Source organism: Capricornis sumatraensis, chromosome 23 (assembly GCF_032405125.1).
Source record: "Capricornis sumatraensis isolate serow.1 chromosome 23, serow.2, whole genome shotgun sequence".
NCBI classification, from domain to species: Eukaryota; Metazoa; Chordata; class Mammalia; order Artiodactyla; family Bovidae; genus Capricornis; species Capricornis sumatraensis.
The window spans coordinates 46,768,420-46,784,331 of record NC_091091.1 but is presented as its reverse complement, the minus strand read 5'-3'; the positions used below and the strand labels follow the sequence as shown (position 1 = coordinate 46,784,331).

The window sequence follows — 15,912 nt, the reverse complement described above, 5'->3', positions numbered from 1 at the left end:
CCCTTGGACTGCAAGGAGATCCAACCTGTCCATTCTGAAGGAGATCAGCCCTGGGATTTCTTTGGAAGGAATGATGCTAAAGCTGAAACTCCAGTACTTTGGCCACCTCATGCGAAGAGTTGACTCATTGGAAAAAGACTCTGATGCTGGGAGGGATTGAGGGCAGGAGGAGAAGGGGACGACAGAGGATGACATGGCTGGATGGTATTTCTGACTTGATGGACGTGAGTCTGAGTGAACTTTGGGAGTTGGTGATGGACAGGGAGGCCTGGTGTGCTGCGATTCATGGGGTCGCAAGGAGTTGGACACGACTGAGCGACTGAATGGAACTGAACCCAGGTTTGAGTAGGACCACCCTCTGGGTGTACCTAAAGTAGTTCAGGTTCTTTCTCCATGAACAGTCCTACCCAGGAAACTAAAAACCTGTTTGCACCTGGATGCTTTGATTTGCAAACTTTAGTAAATGAAACTAAATAATAACAAAACCATGATTAGCAGAAATATACCTGAAGTTCAGTGGAAATGAGAGTCCCAAATAATAGATGCATAGTAAGAAATCATGCCAGGCAAAAATCAATTGATCAGTTAAATCACACACACATGCCCACGCATACACCCGCAATCCCAAAGCACTGGAGGAGGAGGGCCTGGATGAGAGGATCAGCTCACCACAGCCAAGGGCTGTTGAGGGGCTGGGATCTTTCGCCTGCGAAGGGCCACTTCAGGCAGCACAAAGCCGGCAGGGAATATATCAGGGGAAAATCAAGTTCTACGCGCAAGCTGGGCTCAGTGATGCAGACACACGGTGCCTCCCAGGCTGATTCTCATCACATTAGGATGGCCTGAGACAATCTTGGCAGCCAGGTCGACTGAGACGCGGCCGCCTCCCGGCTCAGAGAGTCCCTAACTTGTCACTCTGATTCAAGACTTTCTCTCTGAAACAGCTCCATCTCCTTCCTCGCTAAATTGAGCAAATACCCCAAAGGCATCATTTTCAATCCTCACGTTCCAGTAGCACGTATTGTAAATTCCATTTTCTCACGTTAAATGGGAAACCGATTAAGTTCTAGGATTAGAAATATAAGATATGGGCTCAGACCAGCAATTTGTTTTAACATGATTTCCCAGCAAACGTTGTGTCTACCCCTTCTCTCACCTGCAGCTCAAAGTTGGCTTGATCCAGAAATTTTTTGTTCAGCATATCTGCATACTGATTAATTGCTCGCAGGAAGACTCTGAAAGATCAAGAGAAAATTACATAATTACACACTTCTGCTCTGGCACCTTTGGAGGTTTGGCATTTCAATTAGCTACAATCTGAGACTGTCTGGCAAGTGAACTCTCTAAGTCTTGTGAAAAGCTGCGAAGTTTTGCCAATGCAAAGCCCAGAGAATTATATGCAGATGTTCTTCAAATTAATCAAGGAAACTAGCACACGCAGAAGAAAAGAAACAGACCAAAATAACAGAGTCTGAAAGTAACATATGAAAAATATCACTAAAAAAAAAAAACCTATTTTTTTTAAAAGAAGAGGTGCAAATTAAATCTTATTCTCGAGTCACAATATATTAGTGTTATATTATAAAATTGGTCTTTGCTTAGCTGGCTTTTTAAAGTTAAGCATTCAAAAGTGCTGTTACACACGATCTGGCTTGGATTGACTTGGTATGTAGATTGGAAAAAAATGCAGAACAATCTGAAAAAGGTGAGAATCATGTTTCATTTGGCAGAACAAAATGAGGACTTAAGCCTGGAACATAGCATCTCACATTGCTCTGAGAGACTGCTCCGAAGATGTAAACGAGGAGCTGGGATACACAGTAGTTTTGCAATAAAGATCAAGTAGTCAGAACTTCAGAAGATTACTGTTACTTAAAGGAAACTTGATTATCCCAACTTAAGGAATTTATCGGTTTTTCTATAGATAGGAAGATGTGAGTCTGGGATCAAGGAAACCGTTGCTTTGATCAACACCTCAGCGCTCTGGGGCCAGAGTCCCGTGCTTTCTCATCCTGGGTGCCCTCAGGGCTCACCGCCTTGGACAGCTGTAAGGTGATGACTCGACGGGTACAACATTTCCTTTATTTACTGATGCGGCAGCAACGTGTCCTTTCTATCAACAGGTGAAAAATCACGGAAGCTCAGCAGTATGGCTGACCTCAGTATCATGTGTCCGCCAAATGCTAGCTTTAGTCACTGTTTACTAATTTAAATAAATTTTTTAAAAAAAGCTTTAGTAGATATGAGAGTCATTTGACAAGAGTTTCAGCAGGAATATGAATTCATCCATTCACCAATGCGGTACCACTGTGAGCACGCAGAACAAAATATCACATCCTTCCATACCCTGACTTTTACTTTTCCGTGATGAAATATGCAACTCAAGGATGTAAGTGACTCAGTGCTCAGCCTTTCACAAGCTTGTTCAGTAGATTTGTCTCATTGCTCTGGAGAGTGTTTACAACAAAGCTTCGTCCACATCCTTCTTTTTAAATGACCCTTCTCCCTCTGCACAAAGGCAGGATGCAAGAGCAGCGAGCATCAGGTCACAGATAATAAACTTCATTATCCTCCCTCTATTTAGACAGCAGGAAGCAGCCACAGAGTGTAAGGGAAATCCAGGTTCCTTACTAGGAACTGACGCTGATAATAGGATCTCCTTAGCTATGCATGCCTGGAGAAGGTCCCCAGCCTGGACAGTCCCAGAGCCACTAAAGGCCAGTTAACCCGGCAGGACAGGGAGAGGACAGGGCCACCTGGGGCTTTAAGGAGGTCCCCATCACCACCTCCCACCACCACCTCCTGCCCTACACTCGCTGTCATGCAGGTTTCTCTGGCACAAGCTCCAAGAAAGAGGATGTGCAGACATCATTTCATCAAGGGACCCATCGGTGGGATCCACGACCAAACAAGTGCGACAAGTGGCCTGTGCTGGTGCTTGCTATCTTCGTGGCTGAAGAAAAATGTAGCCAGAGTTACTAGGATCCTTCCCTGAGGATGTTAAGACAAAATCAAGAAAGTCGGATCTGGTATTGTAAGTGCCTACTCACAGAGGGGCATGGAGATGCTGGCTTGTCTGGAACCAGGAGCATGGCCTGGGCAGCGGTATTCATCAGCCACAGGGCGGCCGGACTCTGCCATTACAGAATGCCCAGGGAAACTGGAAAAATAGCTCTCCTTGATGAATGCTGTAATTTATTGAGTGGGGGTGGCTGTGGGGGGAGCTGAATACAGGGTATTGAAGGATCCTGATAAATTAATCGAGGAGCAGGACAAAACCACTATAATTCAAGATTGAAAAAAAAAAAGTGAAACTGTTAATTGCTTAGTCATGTCCAACTCTTTGCAACCACATGGACTACAGGCTGCTAGGCTCCTCTGTCTATGGAATCCTCCAGGCAAGAATACCAGAGTGGGTTACCATTCCCTTCTCCAGGGGATCCTCCCCACCCAGGGATGGAACCCCGGTCTCCCGCTTTGCAGGCAGACTTTTCCATCTGAGCCACGAAGGAAGCGTGTATAGACAGGTCGCCTAGCAACCCTAACCAGCCCCCAGTCTTGGGCCTCAGTCCACGTCATGTTCAGCCCTCAGAAGTACAACGCTCCCTGGCCCAGGTGACCCCTGGCAACTGTGCTCAGATAGCATCTGTGGGTGTGCCCTGCACTGACCCCAGCAACCTGAAGACTGCCTCCAGTGCCAGTGGGGTAAAATGACTTCCTGTCACAGGGGGAGGGGGGGTCACACAATACAAAAACACTAGGGTTATGGCCTTGAACGTTTTGTTTTTTTGCTCAACTTTTCCTTCGGCTTCAGAACTTGGCTGTTCACTGGAGTACCCCAGGGCCTTTACAAGGCTTCAGAAAGCCCCTCTCTCCAGCCCTCCATGACAATAACAAGTTCACTTAGATGTGCATTATTATTACAGGGCTAATTATTGTGCCTCGAGATAGCACCCAAAGAGCTGCAATATGCTACTTCTAATTAAGCCCTGGAACAATTTCAGCTAGTTAAATAAAGATATTGCTCAAAATGACTGGGGAAAAAAAAAAAAAAAGATGCCACGCTGAAATAATATGAAAGCTGAACAAAAACTTTTTAATGAACTGACAGCTGAGAAAGAGCGGTGCTGAGACAGATTCTATAATTTAGACTCTCCATAAATTTTTTAAAAAGCCAGGACAAAGAAACAAATAACATGGCATATCAGGGCAAAACTGAAGGGATGATCAAACAAAAGCATCATCAATGCTGTCAACAAAGGCGAGCCACTCAGGCTACAGGTATCAAAGGCCACATCACCTTTATAGAACCATCATTATATCCTACGTTTCACACTTGATGGAATTAAAATCTTAGCGATGCCCCAAGTCCACTTGAAGATAAGTCAACTAACCAGGCAAAAAGAAACATAACACAGAGGCTTTTAGGTAAGAATATTTTCTATCTGTTGTAATTCATGAGTTATTTCTGATACATATCAAGCTAAGGGAGACAAATACGAAAATCACATTAGAAGCTTCTGCAGAACAATCTGCTTTCAGTCAATGATTATGAAAGATATCTCAGCTAAGCCAGGCGATCACACAGCAGGGTGCCTACTAGTCTGGAGTGAGGGGCTCCAGCCTGGCTCAAGGGCACTGACAAGCAAGTCCTGTCTGCCAGGAGGGGGGTCATGAGGTGGGGAAGGGGTTGTAAGTGGGCTCCGCTCTGCATCCCTGGTGACCCTGCCCACACTGGGCACCACTGGCACTGCACTCAAGGACAGAAAAGCCCTCCAGTCTGCTCCCGAATGGGCCTGTTTATTCACCACTGGCTGCAATGCCTAACTGACATCTGGCACGTCACAGATGTTCACTAGGTGTTAGCCACAGGAAAAGAAGGAAATGATGGATATGGGTGGGCGGACAGACGGATGGGTGGACAGATGGGTGGATGATGGATGGATAAGCTGGCGACCCACGTCAGAGTGAAACTGTTTAGTTCAGACTGGAACGCAAACATAGCCAAAACCCACGGGCTTCCAACTGAGATCACAGATCTGGTTTCAGGACCTAATGAAGCTCAGGTTCCTGATGTCTCATCACAGAAAGAATTTAGTGAGAGAAAAAGTGATAGGTAAGAAGTAGATTTGTTCAGAGAGAAACACACTCCAGAGACAAGAGTGTGGGCCACTGCAGAGAGTGAGTGCGGTGGTCTTGAACGTGGCGGGCTTAGTTTTTATGGGTTGGGTAATTTCATAGGCAATTAAGTGGGAGGATTATGCCAACTATTTTGGGGGAGGGGTGAAAATTTTCAGGAACTGGGCCACCGCCTAATTTTTGGACTTTTGACAGTGCCTTGGAAGTGTCAAGGCACCCCTAGGTGTGTTGCTCAGCTTGCTGATTGAGGAACCAGGTCCAGCTGAAGTTTAACTTGTCTGCCATCTTGGACCCATTTCATTCTAATTAATTTATATTCTGCCCTTGGGCTATGTCATTCTTTTAAAAATTGTGCCCTGCCCCCTTCCTTCCTATTTCAAGAAGGCTCAGGGAGGCCAAAATATCTGGTAGCTTCTGACTCTCCCTGCATTCGGAGATTTTCCTCTGCGGGTTCAGCTCTTAGAGGTTCTTGAAAACCAAATTTTGCACTAGGCACTGGCATTTAATGGCTGGGCATTGTTCCCTCACGCTTCTCTCCACTTTCGGAGTAAGTTCCTGGGCAGAGGGAAATCTTGCCTTGTAAAAGGCAAACATCAGGATGCCCCAAAGCATCTGAGAGGACCGCTGGCTTCTGTGTGTATTCAGAAATGTTCTGGTCTAAGGATGCATTCATTTATGACTGCACTGAGAGACGTCTCAGAGTCAGCGATACATCCAGGAACTCCTCGCAGGCAGACACACACGCACACACAGCCTGCTCTCCTGGAGAGAGAAGCCACCTTGTGGCAACCTGTTGCTGTTATTTATTCACTCCGTCGTGTCCAGCTCTTTGCGACCCTGCGGACCATAGCCCACCAGGCTCCTCTGTCCATGGGATTTCTAGGCAAGAAGGAGGAAAGGATGGCTATTTCCTTTGCCCGGGGATCTTCCCGACCCAGGGATGGAAACTGCGTCTCCTGGATTGGCAGGTGGATTCTTCACCACTGAGCCACAGGGAAGCCCAGGAAGGGAACACCAGCCCTGAATCACAACAAGCACAACGTGGGGTCGTCTGGGTTGGTGTTGATGAGCCCCATCCATCATTACTACACGTGAGCAGCAGGACCCAGGGAACGGAGCTCATGTCTGCTCTTTATAATGTTCCCAGCTTTCAGGAACAGGAGAGTGAGACACTTGCAGGAGACAGAGAACTTGGCGAGAGGAGCGCAGGGCGCAGGGCAGACGCGTGTTGCTGCTCCCCTGCCAGAAAAGAGAGACGGGGTGGGGGAATGTGAGCCAAGCAAGTCCTGTCTCATGCCAAGCCACGAGCGCAAAGTCATTTCTAGAAAATGAAGTTAATGGCGTGAGAACTAAATGCTTTCATGGATATTGTCCCACAGGATCAAAATGATTAAGAAAAAGGGCAAGCCCATCTTTCACAGAGCTCTTTCCAATCATTTTTAACCTATGAAAAGTTTTATTTAAAATCTAAAAAATTTAAAGGTAAAAAACCAAACACAAGAAATAAATAATGTAGGGAGAGCCAGGGGCAAATCTTACAAAGATTCAGAAGCCCTAAGTTCTAGGTGTACAGTCTCTAGATATTCAAATTATTCAAGGCAATGACTGCAAATTGTCTTGTTAATGGCCCCAAGGAAAGAACTTTTTCTCATTCTGCTTGGTAAGTGACTCCTGTCCCCAGAAAGTCAGAGTCACAACCTTCACCAGCCTCCCCACAACATCACTCCTTTTAAACAATCTAGAAAGCCTGAGAGACCAAGAAGTTCATTCCAAAAGCTCATACAATTAAAAACGAACAAAGAAACAAAAAGGCCCAGGAAGTTTTCCTTGACTTCCTTTCCCTCCACCTGGATATTTAACTACAGTGAGCATTCGTTTGCTGGGAACAAAATGCTGTGCCGTAATTCCTAGTGGTGTCAAATACGAGAGTAACTGTCATCCACACACACACACACATCCAATTACAGCTTTAATCTAATTCTATTAACTATCATATACCTATCTTTCCACCCATCCATCCATCCACCTGTATATCCATCTATCTACCCACCTCTCTCTCTCTTTTACATCCATGTAAACATTTGGTTACCAGGCCTTCAAAAGTTGCTCAGGTTTTTAAGATTCTCCTATTTTCAACCAACACATAAAAGTACTAAACTATAAGCCTTTAAGTTTCCTAGAACTTTGAATCTAAGTGCTTAGGTTTGTTTGTTTGTTGTGTTTCTAACTTTGAGATTAAAGGTAAGGATGATGTATGTCACATGATTCAAAGTCATTTGAGCACTGTGACCTCCCCTGACACTTTACAAAACATTAAGTAGCATTTGCTAAAAAGAGGAGGCAAGCCCTGTGACTTGACTTTGGCATGTGTTGGGGAGAAGGCTGGGCGAGGTGGGGAGAGGCTCTGAGAAGGAGGCAGCTGCTGAGGTTCAAGCGTTCCAGCCACAGGCGTTTCCCAGAGGATGCCCCAATGGCCCTGCCTCTCCCCTACGTCCCCTCTGCATCCCAACACAAAAGAGTCCTGATCCCTCCTGAGCTCCAAGGGAGACCATCCCCCAAAACTACCTATTGGAAAGCAGTGTGTCCGGAGCCATCACAGTCGCACAGTCCTAAACAACTGTGTGTTAATTGAGAAGAAGGCAACTCAGAAAGCAGCACATAATCAGACACCAATTTAACTCCTGGAAGCTCTTGGCACAGTTACAGCCCCTAAAATGACTTTATTATGACAGGGCTGCAGGCATTTCTGTGTTTCTGTTACCCAGGATTTGCTGCCAATAAAACAGGAAGAAGAGGGACCTCATTACTGCAGAGGGGGACGCATCTATGGCGAGACGCCCCAAGCATCCTGGGCACAAGGCGAAGCCCATGTCTCAACGGCTGAAGCTGTGGGGCTTCTCTTGTTCCTCCTCTGAACTGACTGTAAGTTATATAATGAGATTGTACAGTTCAATCCGAGGGCACTTAAATACCTCTGGCACCCACCCAACAGTCACTCTAGGGGGGAAAAAACTGCATCTTTTAACAAAATGTTTCGCCCGAAGTGGTTGGGAAAAAAGGCAGCAAATGCAAAGTGACAGCGTCTCTCCCTGCAGAACACCGAGGCAAGGAGTCGCAGCTGGAAAACTGCCTGAGCGCGGCTTCCGTGTTGCTCAGGAACGCTGGGAAGGAGAGGTGGCTTAGGGGGAAGCGAGGGGAGGGATACAGACTGTGGCTTCAGTCCCGCGCGACGGGGGCCTGCCCCCAGCCGACAGGTCTCCTGGCACCTCCCACAAACATCTGGGTGCCAGGTCAGCGGCGAAACAGCATCAGTTGCTGCCTCTGGTGGGATCTTGGGCAAAGAACGAAGACCACGTGAGCACAGAGAACTGAGTTCCGGGAACGACCCTGGAGCGTCCTGACGGGTAGCGATGCGCAGGAAGTGGAAGCCTTGGGTGAGGAGCGCCTGCAGTCTTTGTGGCTTGGGAGACAGTGTGGAGACTGGTGTCAGGAGAACTTTCTGGGAAGGAGGCTGGAAGTGTCGATGGGGGCTGTGAGAGGTTGTAGACGCCAGGGTACAGAGTTTGCACCTTGGGCGGCGGGTGATGGGGCTCCTGAAGAGTTTACAGCGGGGACCCGGCCAGAAAAGCCGAAGGGTTAACCACCCTTGAATGCCTGAGATTTGCTTCGTTTCTTTTCCTAATCAATAAGCCTACAGTATCCATTAGACTCTTAACTGCAACTCGCTCTGCACCTTTCTGCTTGGCCAGCCCTGGGAGACGCGGGCTCAGTCTACGAGGCCGGGCATCATAGAATCCCCAGGGAGCATCCCCTAACGTCTCATCCCTGCTGAGGGAGAGGGGTTGTCCTGGAGCAGGAATCAGTGGGCCAGGGTCAGCTTGTCCGACACGCTCAACGCACTGGTGCTCCGGATATGTGTTCCGGTACGAATTACCTGATATTTTATAAACCAGGAAATAAAAGCTCAGAGATGCAGAAAGCATGCTCCCAGTGGGCTTAGAACAAGGTCACAATCGGTCACAATCATGTACTGCTTTCCTTAGGAAGGTTAACTACCGTGGTCAGCATGATACAAGTACAACCCTGCAACTAACTGTGTTCCTCTTACACTGCATGGAGGGAAATTTCCAGCAGACACAAAAGCAGACAGCCAAGGACTTCTCTGATGGTCCAGTGGCTAAGAATCCAAACTCCTAATGCAGGTGGCCCGGGTTTGATCCCCGGTCAGAGAACTAGATCCCACGTGCTGAAACGAAGAGTTTTGCATGCCATGACTAAATATACCACGTGCTGAAACTAAAGAGATACCTACTGCACGCTGCAGTGAAGATCAAAGATTCTGTGTGGTAATTCATACCTCCCAAGACTTGCGGCATCAAACACCATGATGTCTGTGAAGTAGCAACACTATGTGGAACATGCAAGGTGTTGAGAAGATGCTCAAGCAGCAGAAATGAGGGGGGTGGTCCAGCGGGAGGGGAAGCGGAGGGCTGTGCTCGGTGTGGCCACTTTCAGGATGTCTGGACCCTGTGAAAGTTGCTCAGTCGTGTCCAACTCTTTGCGACCCCATGGACTGTATAGTCCATGGAATTCTCCAGGCCAGAATACTGGAGTGGGTAGCCTTTCTCTTCTCCAACTAGGACAAATACATAAACAAATAAATATCTTTTAAAATGTAGACAGCAAAAGAGACCCATGTACTCTTCACTCAGCTTCATCGATTATTACTGTCTGTGCATGGTTGACTCATTTCTCCCCAACTTCGTACCCACTCCCACATTATTATTATTGTTGTTGTTATTTTCAGACAATTTCTAAGGGCAGCTTTAGGCTCATAGCAAAACTGAATGAAATCTACAGAGAGTTCCCCACTCCACTGGGTCCCCCATGACCGACATCCCGCACCAGGGCGGTGCCCACGTTATAAACTGTTGGACTCACAGTAATTCATCATCATCACCCAAAGTGCAGAGTCTCGTTAGGGCACACTCTTGGGGTTGTACGTTCTACGGCTTTGGACAAACATGCAGTGACACCCGGCCCCGCGACAGAATCATACAGAACAGTCACTGCCCTAAAGACCCTCCGTGCTTGGCCAGCTCACCTCTCCCTCCTGTTGAGCCCCTGGGAGCCACTGATCTTTACTGCTCCATCCTGGCTTTTCCAGGATGGCATACTGTTGACTCCTAGAGGATGTAGCCTTTTCATATTGGCCCCTATTATTTCTAGAATGTTTTCTAAGTTAATTTTCCCCAGGTTTAAAGGCCTTAACATTTAAGGCAGTTTTTTGCAAGGGCTTGAAACACATTCTCTTGTCAAATTCTTTTTCTAAGTCGTCTGAGCAACATAAGTGCCTGCCTGAGAGAGTTCAGGGGTCATCACGGCCTCAGAGCTCACCCTGCTCCAAAGCGCCCATTAACACTCAGGAAGCACCCCCTTCCTGATGGTCTGGATGCTTGGGGTGGGTCGCTCCGTGGAAGACGGGGTATTAACACAGATCTCATGGGCTTTTCGGAGAAGGCAATGGCACCCCACTCCAGTATTCTTGCCTGGAAAATCCCATGGATGAAGGAGCCTAGTGGGCTGCAGTTCATGGGGTAACTAAGAGTCAGACATGACTGAGCAAATTCTCTTTTACTTTTCACTTTCATGCATTGGAGAAGGAAATGGCAACCCACTCCAGTGTTCTTGCCTGGAGAATCCCAGGGACGGGGGATCCTGGTGGGCTGCCGTCTATGGGGTCGCACAGAGTCGGACACGACTGAAGCGACTTAGCAGCAACAGCACAGGCTCTTTTATAAATAAATTTATTTATTTTCTACATTTAGAAACTGTTAACCTCTGGTATTTATTTATTTGGGCTTCCCCGATGACTCCCTTCAAAATTCTCCAGGCCAGGCTTCAGCAATACATGAACCAGTGAACTCCCTGACGTTCAAGCTGGTTTTAGAAAAGGCAGAGGAACCAGGGATCAAATTGCCAACATCTGCTGGATCATCGAAAAAGCAAGAGAGTTCCAGAAAAACATCTATTTCTGCTTTATTGACTATGCCAAAACCTTTGACTGTGGGGATCACAATAAACTGTGGAAAATTCTGAAAGAGATGGGAATACCAGACCACGTGACCTGCCTCTTGAGAAATCTGTATGCAGGTCAGGAAGCAACAGTTAGAACTGGACATGGAACAACAGACTGGTTCCAAATAGGAAAAGGAGTACATCAAGGCTGCATATTGTCATCCAGCTTATTTAACTTATATGCAGAGTATATCATGAGAAACGCTGGGCTGGAAGAAACACAAGCTGGAATCTAGCTTGCCAGGAGAAATATCAATAACCTCAGATATGCAGATGACACCACCCTTATGGCAGAAAGCGAAGAGGAACTAAAAAGCCTCTTGATGAAAGGGAAAGAGGAGAGTGAAAAAGTTGGCTTAAAGCTCAACATTCAGAAAACGAAGATCATGGCATCTGGTCCCATCACTTCATGGGAAATAGATGGGGAAATAATGGAAACAGTGTCAGACTTTATTTTTCTGGGCTCCAGAATCACTGCGGATGGTGACTGCAGCCATGAAATTAAAAGACGCTTACTCCTTGGAAGAAAAGTTATGACCAACCTAGATAGCATGTTGAAAAGCAAAGACTACTTTGCCAACAAAGGTCCGTCTAGTCAAGGCTATGGTTTTTCCTGTGGTCATGTATGGATGTGAGAGTTGGACTGTGAAGAAGGCTGAGTGCCGAAGAATTGATGCTTTTGAACTGTGGTGTTGGAGAAGACTCTTGAGAGTCCCTTGGACTGCAAAGAGATCCAACCAGTCCATTCTGAAGGAGATCAGCTCTGGGATTTCTTTGGAAGGAATGATGTTGAGGCTGAAACTCCAGTACTTTGGCCACCTCATGTGAAGAGTTGACTCATTGGAAAAGACTTTGATGCTGGGTGGGATTGGGGGCAGGAGGAGAAGGGGACGGCAGAGGATGAGATGACTGGATGGCATCACTGAATCGAAGGACGTTGAGTCTGAGTGAACTCCGGGAGTTGGTGATGGACAGGGAGGCCTGGTGTGCTGCGATTCATGGGGTCGCAAAGAGTCAGACACGACTGAGCAACCGAACTGAACTGAACTGAACTGATGACTCTGTGGTAAAGAATCGACTTGCTAATGCAGGTAATGTGGATTCAATCCCTGAGTCGGGAAGATCCCCTGGAGAAGCGAACGGCAGCCCACTGCAGTATTCTTGCCTGCAGAATACCATGAACTGAGGAGTCTGGCGGGCTGCAGTGCATGGGGTCGCAAAGAGTCGGTATGACTTAGTGACTAAACAACAACAATAATTTATTTTTTGTTTATTTATTTTTGGCCACAACGCGAGGCATGTGGGATCTTAGTTCCCCAGTTACGGATTGAACCCTCGACCCCTGCGTCAGAAGGGCAGAGTCTTAACCACTGGACTGCCGGGAAAGTCCATCACAAGGCTCTTCTGAGGGCTCCGGGTCTGTGATGTAGCAGCTGCCTTGTGAATGGCAACGATTACTGTTCTGACTAATATACATACACACGTCTCTCCATGGACGGAGTAACTGGGACAGGCAGCCTCCTCCAGCTGCTTCTCACCAAGCTCACCTGGTTTCTCCCCACACTGTCTACAACCAGCTCTCCATCCTTCACAGCACAGTCCCCAAACCACAACCCCTGGCTTAACTTTGAAAAGTTCTTTGATTTCTTATTTTAATAAAGCCTTTTGAAAAAAACGTGTGGTGAAGATCACGTAACACAGAATTTACTGCCTTACCCATTTCTAAGTGTATGTATAGCTCAGGAGCACTTAGTGCATTCACACAGTGGGGCAACCATCACGGCCACCCACCCGCAGAACTCTTCACGAAACGGGAACTCTGTCCCCATCAAACAGCCACTCTACTCCCTCCAGCGCCCAGGCGTTGGCAGCCACCCTTCTCCTCTCTGTCTCTATGAATGGGATTGCTCTAAGGACCTCATACAAGCGGAATCATACAGTGTGTGTCATTTCACGTCTGGCTTACTCCCCTCAGCATCGTGTCCTGAAGGTCCATCCGTGTTGCAGCATGTGTTGGAATGCCCTTCCTATTAAAGGCTGGACGGTATTCACTTGCATGGATAATGACACATTGTATTTATTGCATTCATCCATCGACCATGGATGGACACGTGGGTGGCTTCCCCCTTCTGGCCACCTGGAATAGTGCTGCTATAAACATGGTTGAACAAATATCTCTTCAAGTCCCTGCTTTCAATTCTTTGGGGTCTACACCCATAAATGGAATTGCTGGGTCACATGCCAATTCTATTTTTACCTTTTTGAGCAACTGCCAAACTGTTTTCCACAGCAGTTGTGCCATCTTACACGCCGGCCAACAATGCAAGGTTCCAATTTCTACACACCTTTGCCAACACTTGAGGGCTTTTTTTTTTGTTGTTTGTTTGCTTGCTTGTTTTGGATAGCAGCCATTCTAATGGGTGTGAGGTGGTATAAATAAAGTTTTATTAGAACACAACCATGTCCATTCATCGAGAAACTGCCCATGGCTGTCTTCCCATGACGAACACAGTGTTGTGCAGTGGTGCCTGCAGAGGTACCTGGCCCTTAATGAAAAGTTTTGCCAAGTCCTGAAAAGCTGGGCTTCAGTTCTGACCTGTTCTTCATGCAGGGTTTTGGAGAGTTCTTCACCTATTTCAGGAGGGAGCCAGGGCTCATGTCTGTTTCTTGACATCAGAAAATAAAAGTTGTTGTTAAAAAGGTGTTAAAAAGCCCCCTTCCAAAGCTTAGAGAAAACAGCTTCCCTCTTTACACCAGGAAGTGGTGTTACCAAGAGTTGGGAGAAAAGTGATTTGGAAACCAAAGTCAGCAGGTTCCCTCCATTTGTGCCTCTGGGAAACCGAGCATGTCAGCTAACAAACTCATTTCAGGGTCAAGTTTCCAGAATGTACAGGCTCCCTCTCCCTCTACTCTCCAGCATCGCCTTCATCGTACTGTCCTCTTCATCGCCAATCGTGCCCGCCTCACCTATTAATCTCATACAAACTCACACAATAAGTGGTGAGTGATTTATGGGCATCCTGGATAAAGAGGGAAAATCCCCAACACAGACACATCAGGAAAGCCTACTGGGGAACACGAGGAAAGAAACATCTCTACAGGCGGAGGGGCCAGGCAAGGGACAGTCACACCCTCACTCTAGAATCAGCCATGGCGAATAAGCAAGGATCTCAGCGGACCCCAGAAACCCCCACCATGAGCACCCCAGCAAACATCCGAGAGGCCTCCTGCCTCCCCTCCTGGGATCCTCCCGCTGTTCCTGGGATTACTAGCTCCAGCATCAGGACGGCCCCAGTAGGGAGGCTGGGGCAGAGGAAGCAGGAGGGAAGGGTGACCGCTGACCTGTCCCTTGGGCTTGGGTGCCGACTGCCCCAGAAGATCGGCTTTCTAGGGTGTAAAAGTGTGCGACTGTCACAGAAGTATTTTCTGAGTTCCTCGTGTGTGGGAGTAGGGAGTGAGGGGTAGAAATGAGGACTCAAGAGGCTCTCCTTACTGAGGAAACACTTTGGGAATAAAGAGTGGTGATGGCTGCAAAACACGGTGAATAGAATTAATGAAAACTGTACACGTCTGCATGATTAAGATGGCAAATTAGAACTGGACATGGAATAACAGACTGGCTCCAAATAGGAAAAGGAGTACGTCAAGGCTGTATATTGTCATCCAGCTTATTTAACTTATATGCAGAATACATCATGAGAAATGCTGGGCTGGAGGAAGCACAAGCTGGAATCAAGATTGCCGGGAGAAATATCAATAACCTCAGATAGGCAGATGACACCACCCTTATGGCAGAAAGTGAAGAAGAATTAAAGAGCGTCTTGATCAAAGTGGAAGAGCAGAGTGAAAAAGCTGGCTTAAAACTCAACATTCAGAAAACTAAGATCATGGCATCCAGTCCCATCGCGTCATGGCAAATAGAGGGAGAAACAGTGGAAACAGTGTCAGACTTTATTTTTGGGGGCTCCAAATCACTGAAGATGGTGACTGCAGCCATGAAATTCAAAGACATTTACTCCTTGGAAGGAAAGTTATGACCAACCTAGACAGCATATTAAAAAGCAGAGACATTACTTTGCCGACAAAGGTCCGTCTAGTCAAGACTATGGTTTTTCCTGTGGTCATGTATGGATGTGAGAGTTGGACTATAAAGAAAGCTGAGCACCGAAGAATTGATGCTTTTGAGCCGTGGTGTTGGAGAAAACTCTTGAGAGTCCCTTGGACTGAAGGAGATCCAACCAGTCCATCCCAAAGGAGATCAGTCCTGGGTGTTCATTGGTAGGACTGATGTTAAAGCTGAAACTCCAATACTTTGGCCACCTGATGCAAAGAGCTGATTCATTTGAAAAGACCCTGATGCTGGGAAAGATTGAGGGCAGGTGGAGAAGGGGACGACAGAGGATGAGATGGCTGGATGGCATCACTGACTCAATGGACATGGGTTTGGGTAAATTCCAGGAGTTGGTGATGGACAGGGAGGCCTGGCGTGCTGCAGTCCATGAGGTTATAAAGAGTCAGACACGACTGAGTGACTGAACTGAACTGAACTGATGCGATATAGATTTTAAAGTGGAAGTCGCTCAGTTGTGTCCGACTCTTTGTGACACAATTCTCCAGGCCAGAATACTGGAGTGGATAGCCGTTCCCTTCCCCAGGGGATCTTCCCAACCCAGGGATTGAACCCAGGTCTCCCAC

General features: G+C 47.2%; 1 protein-coding gene across 2 annotated transcripts in view; it reads right to left on the bottom strand.

Annotated features, from left to right (window-relative positions):
• Positions 1 to 15,912, bottom strand: part of DOCK1 (dedicator of cytokinesis 1) — a 564,920-nt gene that overhangs the window by 127,096 nt on the left and 421,912 nt on the right. For both annotated transcript variants that reach the window (XM_068961248.1, XM_068961249.1), the window contains exon 30: positions 1,157 to 1,235. In XM_068961248.1, the coding sequence (XP_068817349.1) occupies positions 1,157 to 1,235 (79 nt within the window). The remainder of the gene's footprint in view (positions 1 to 1,156; positions 1,236 to 15,912) is intronic.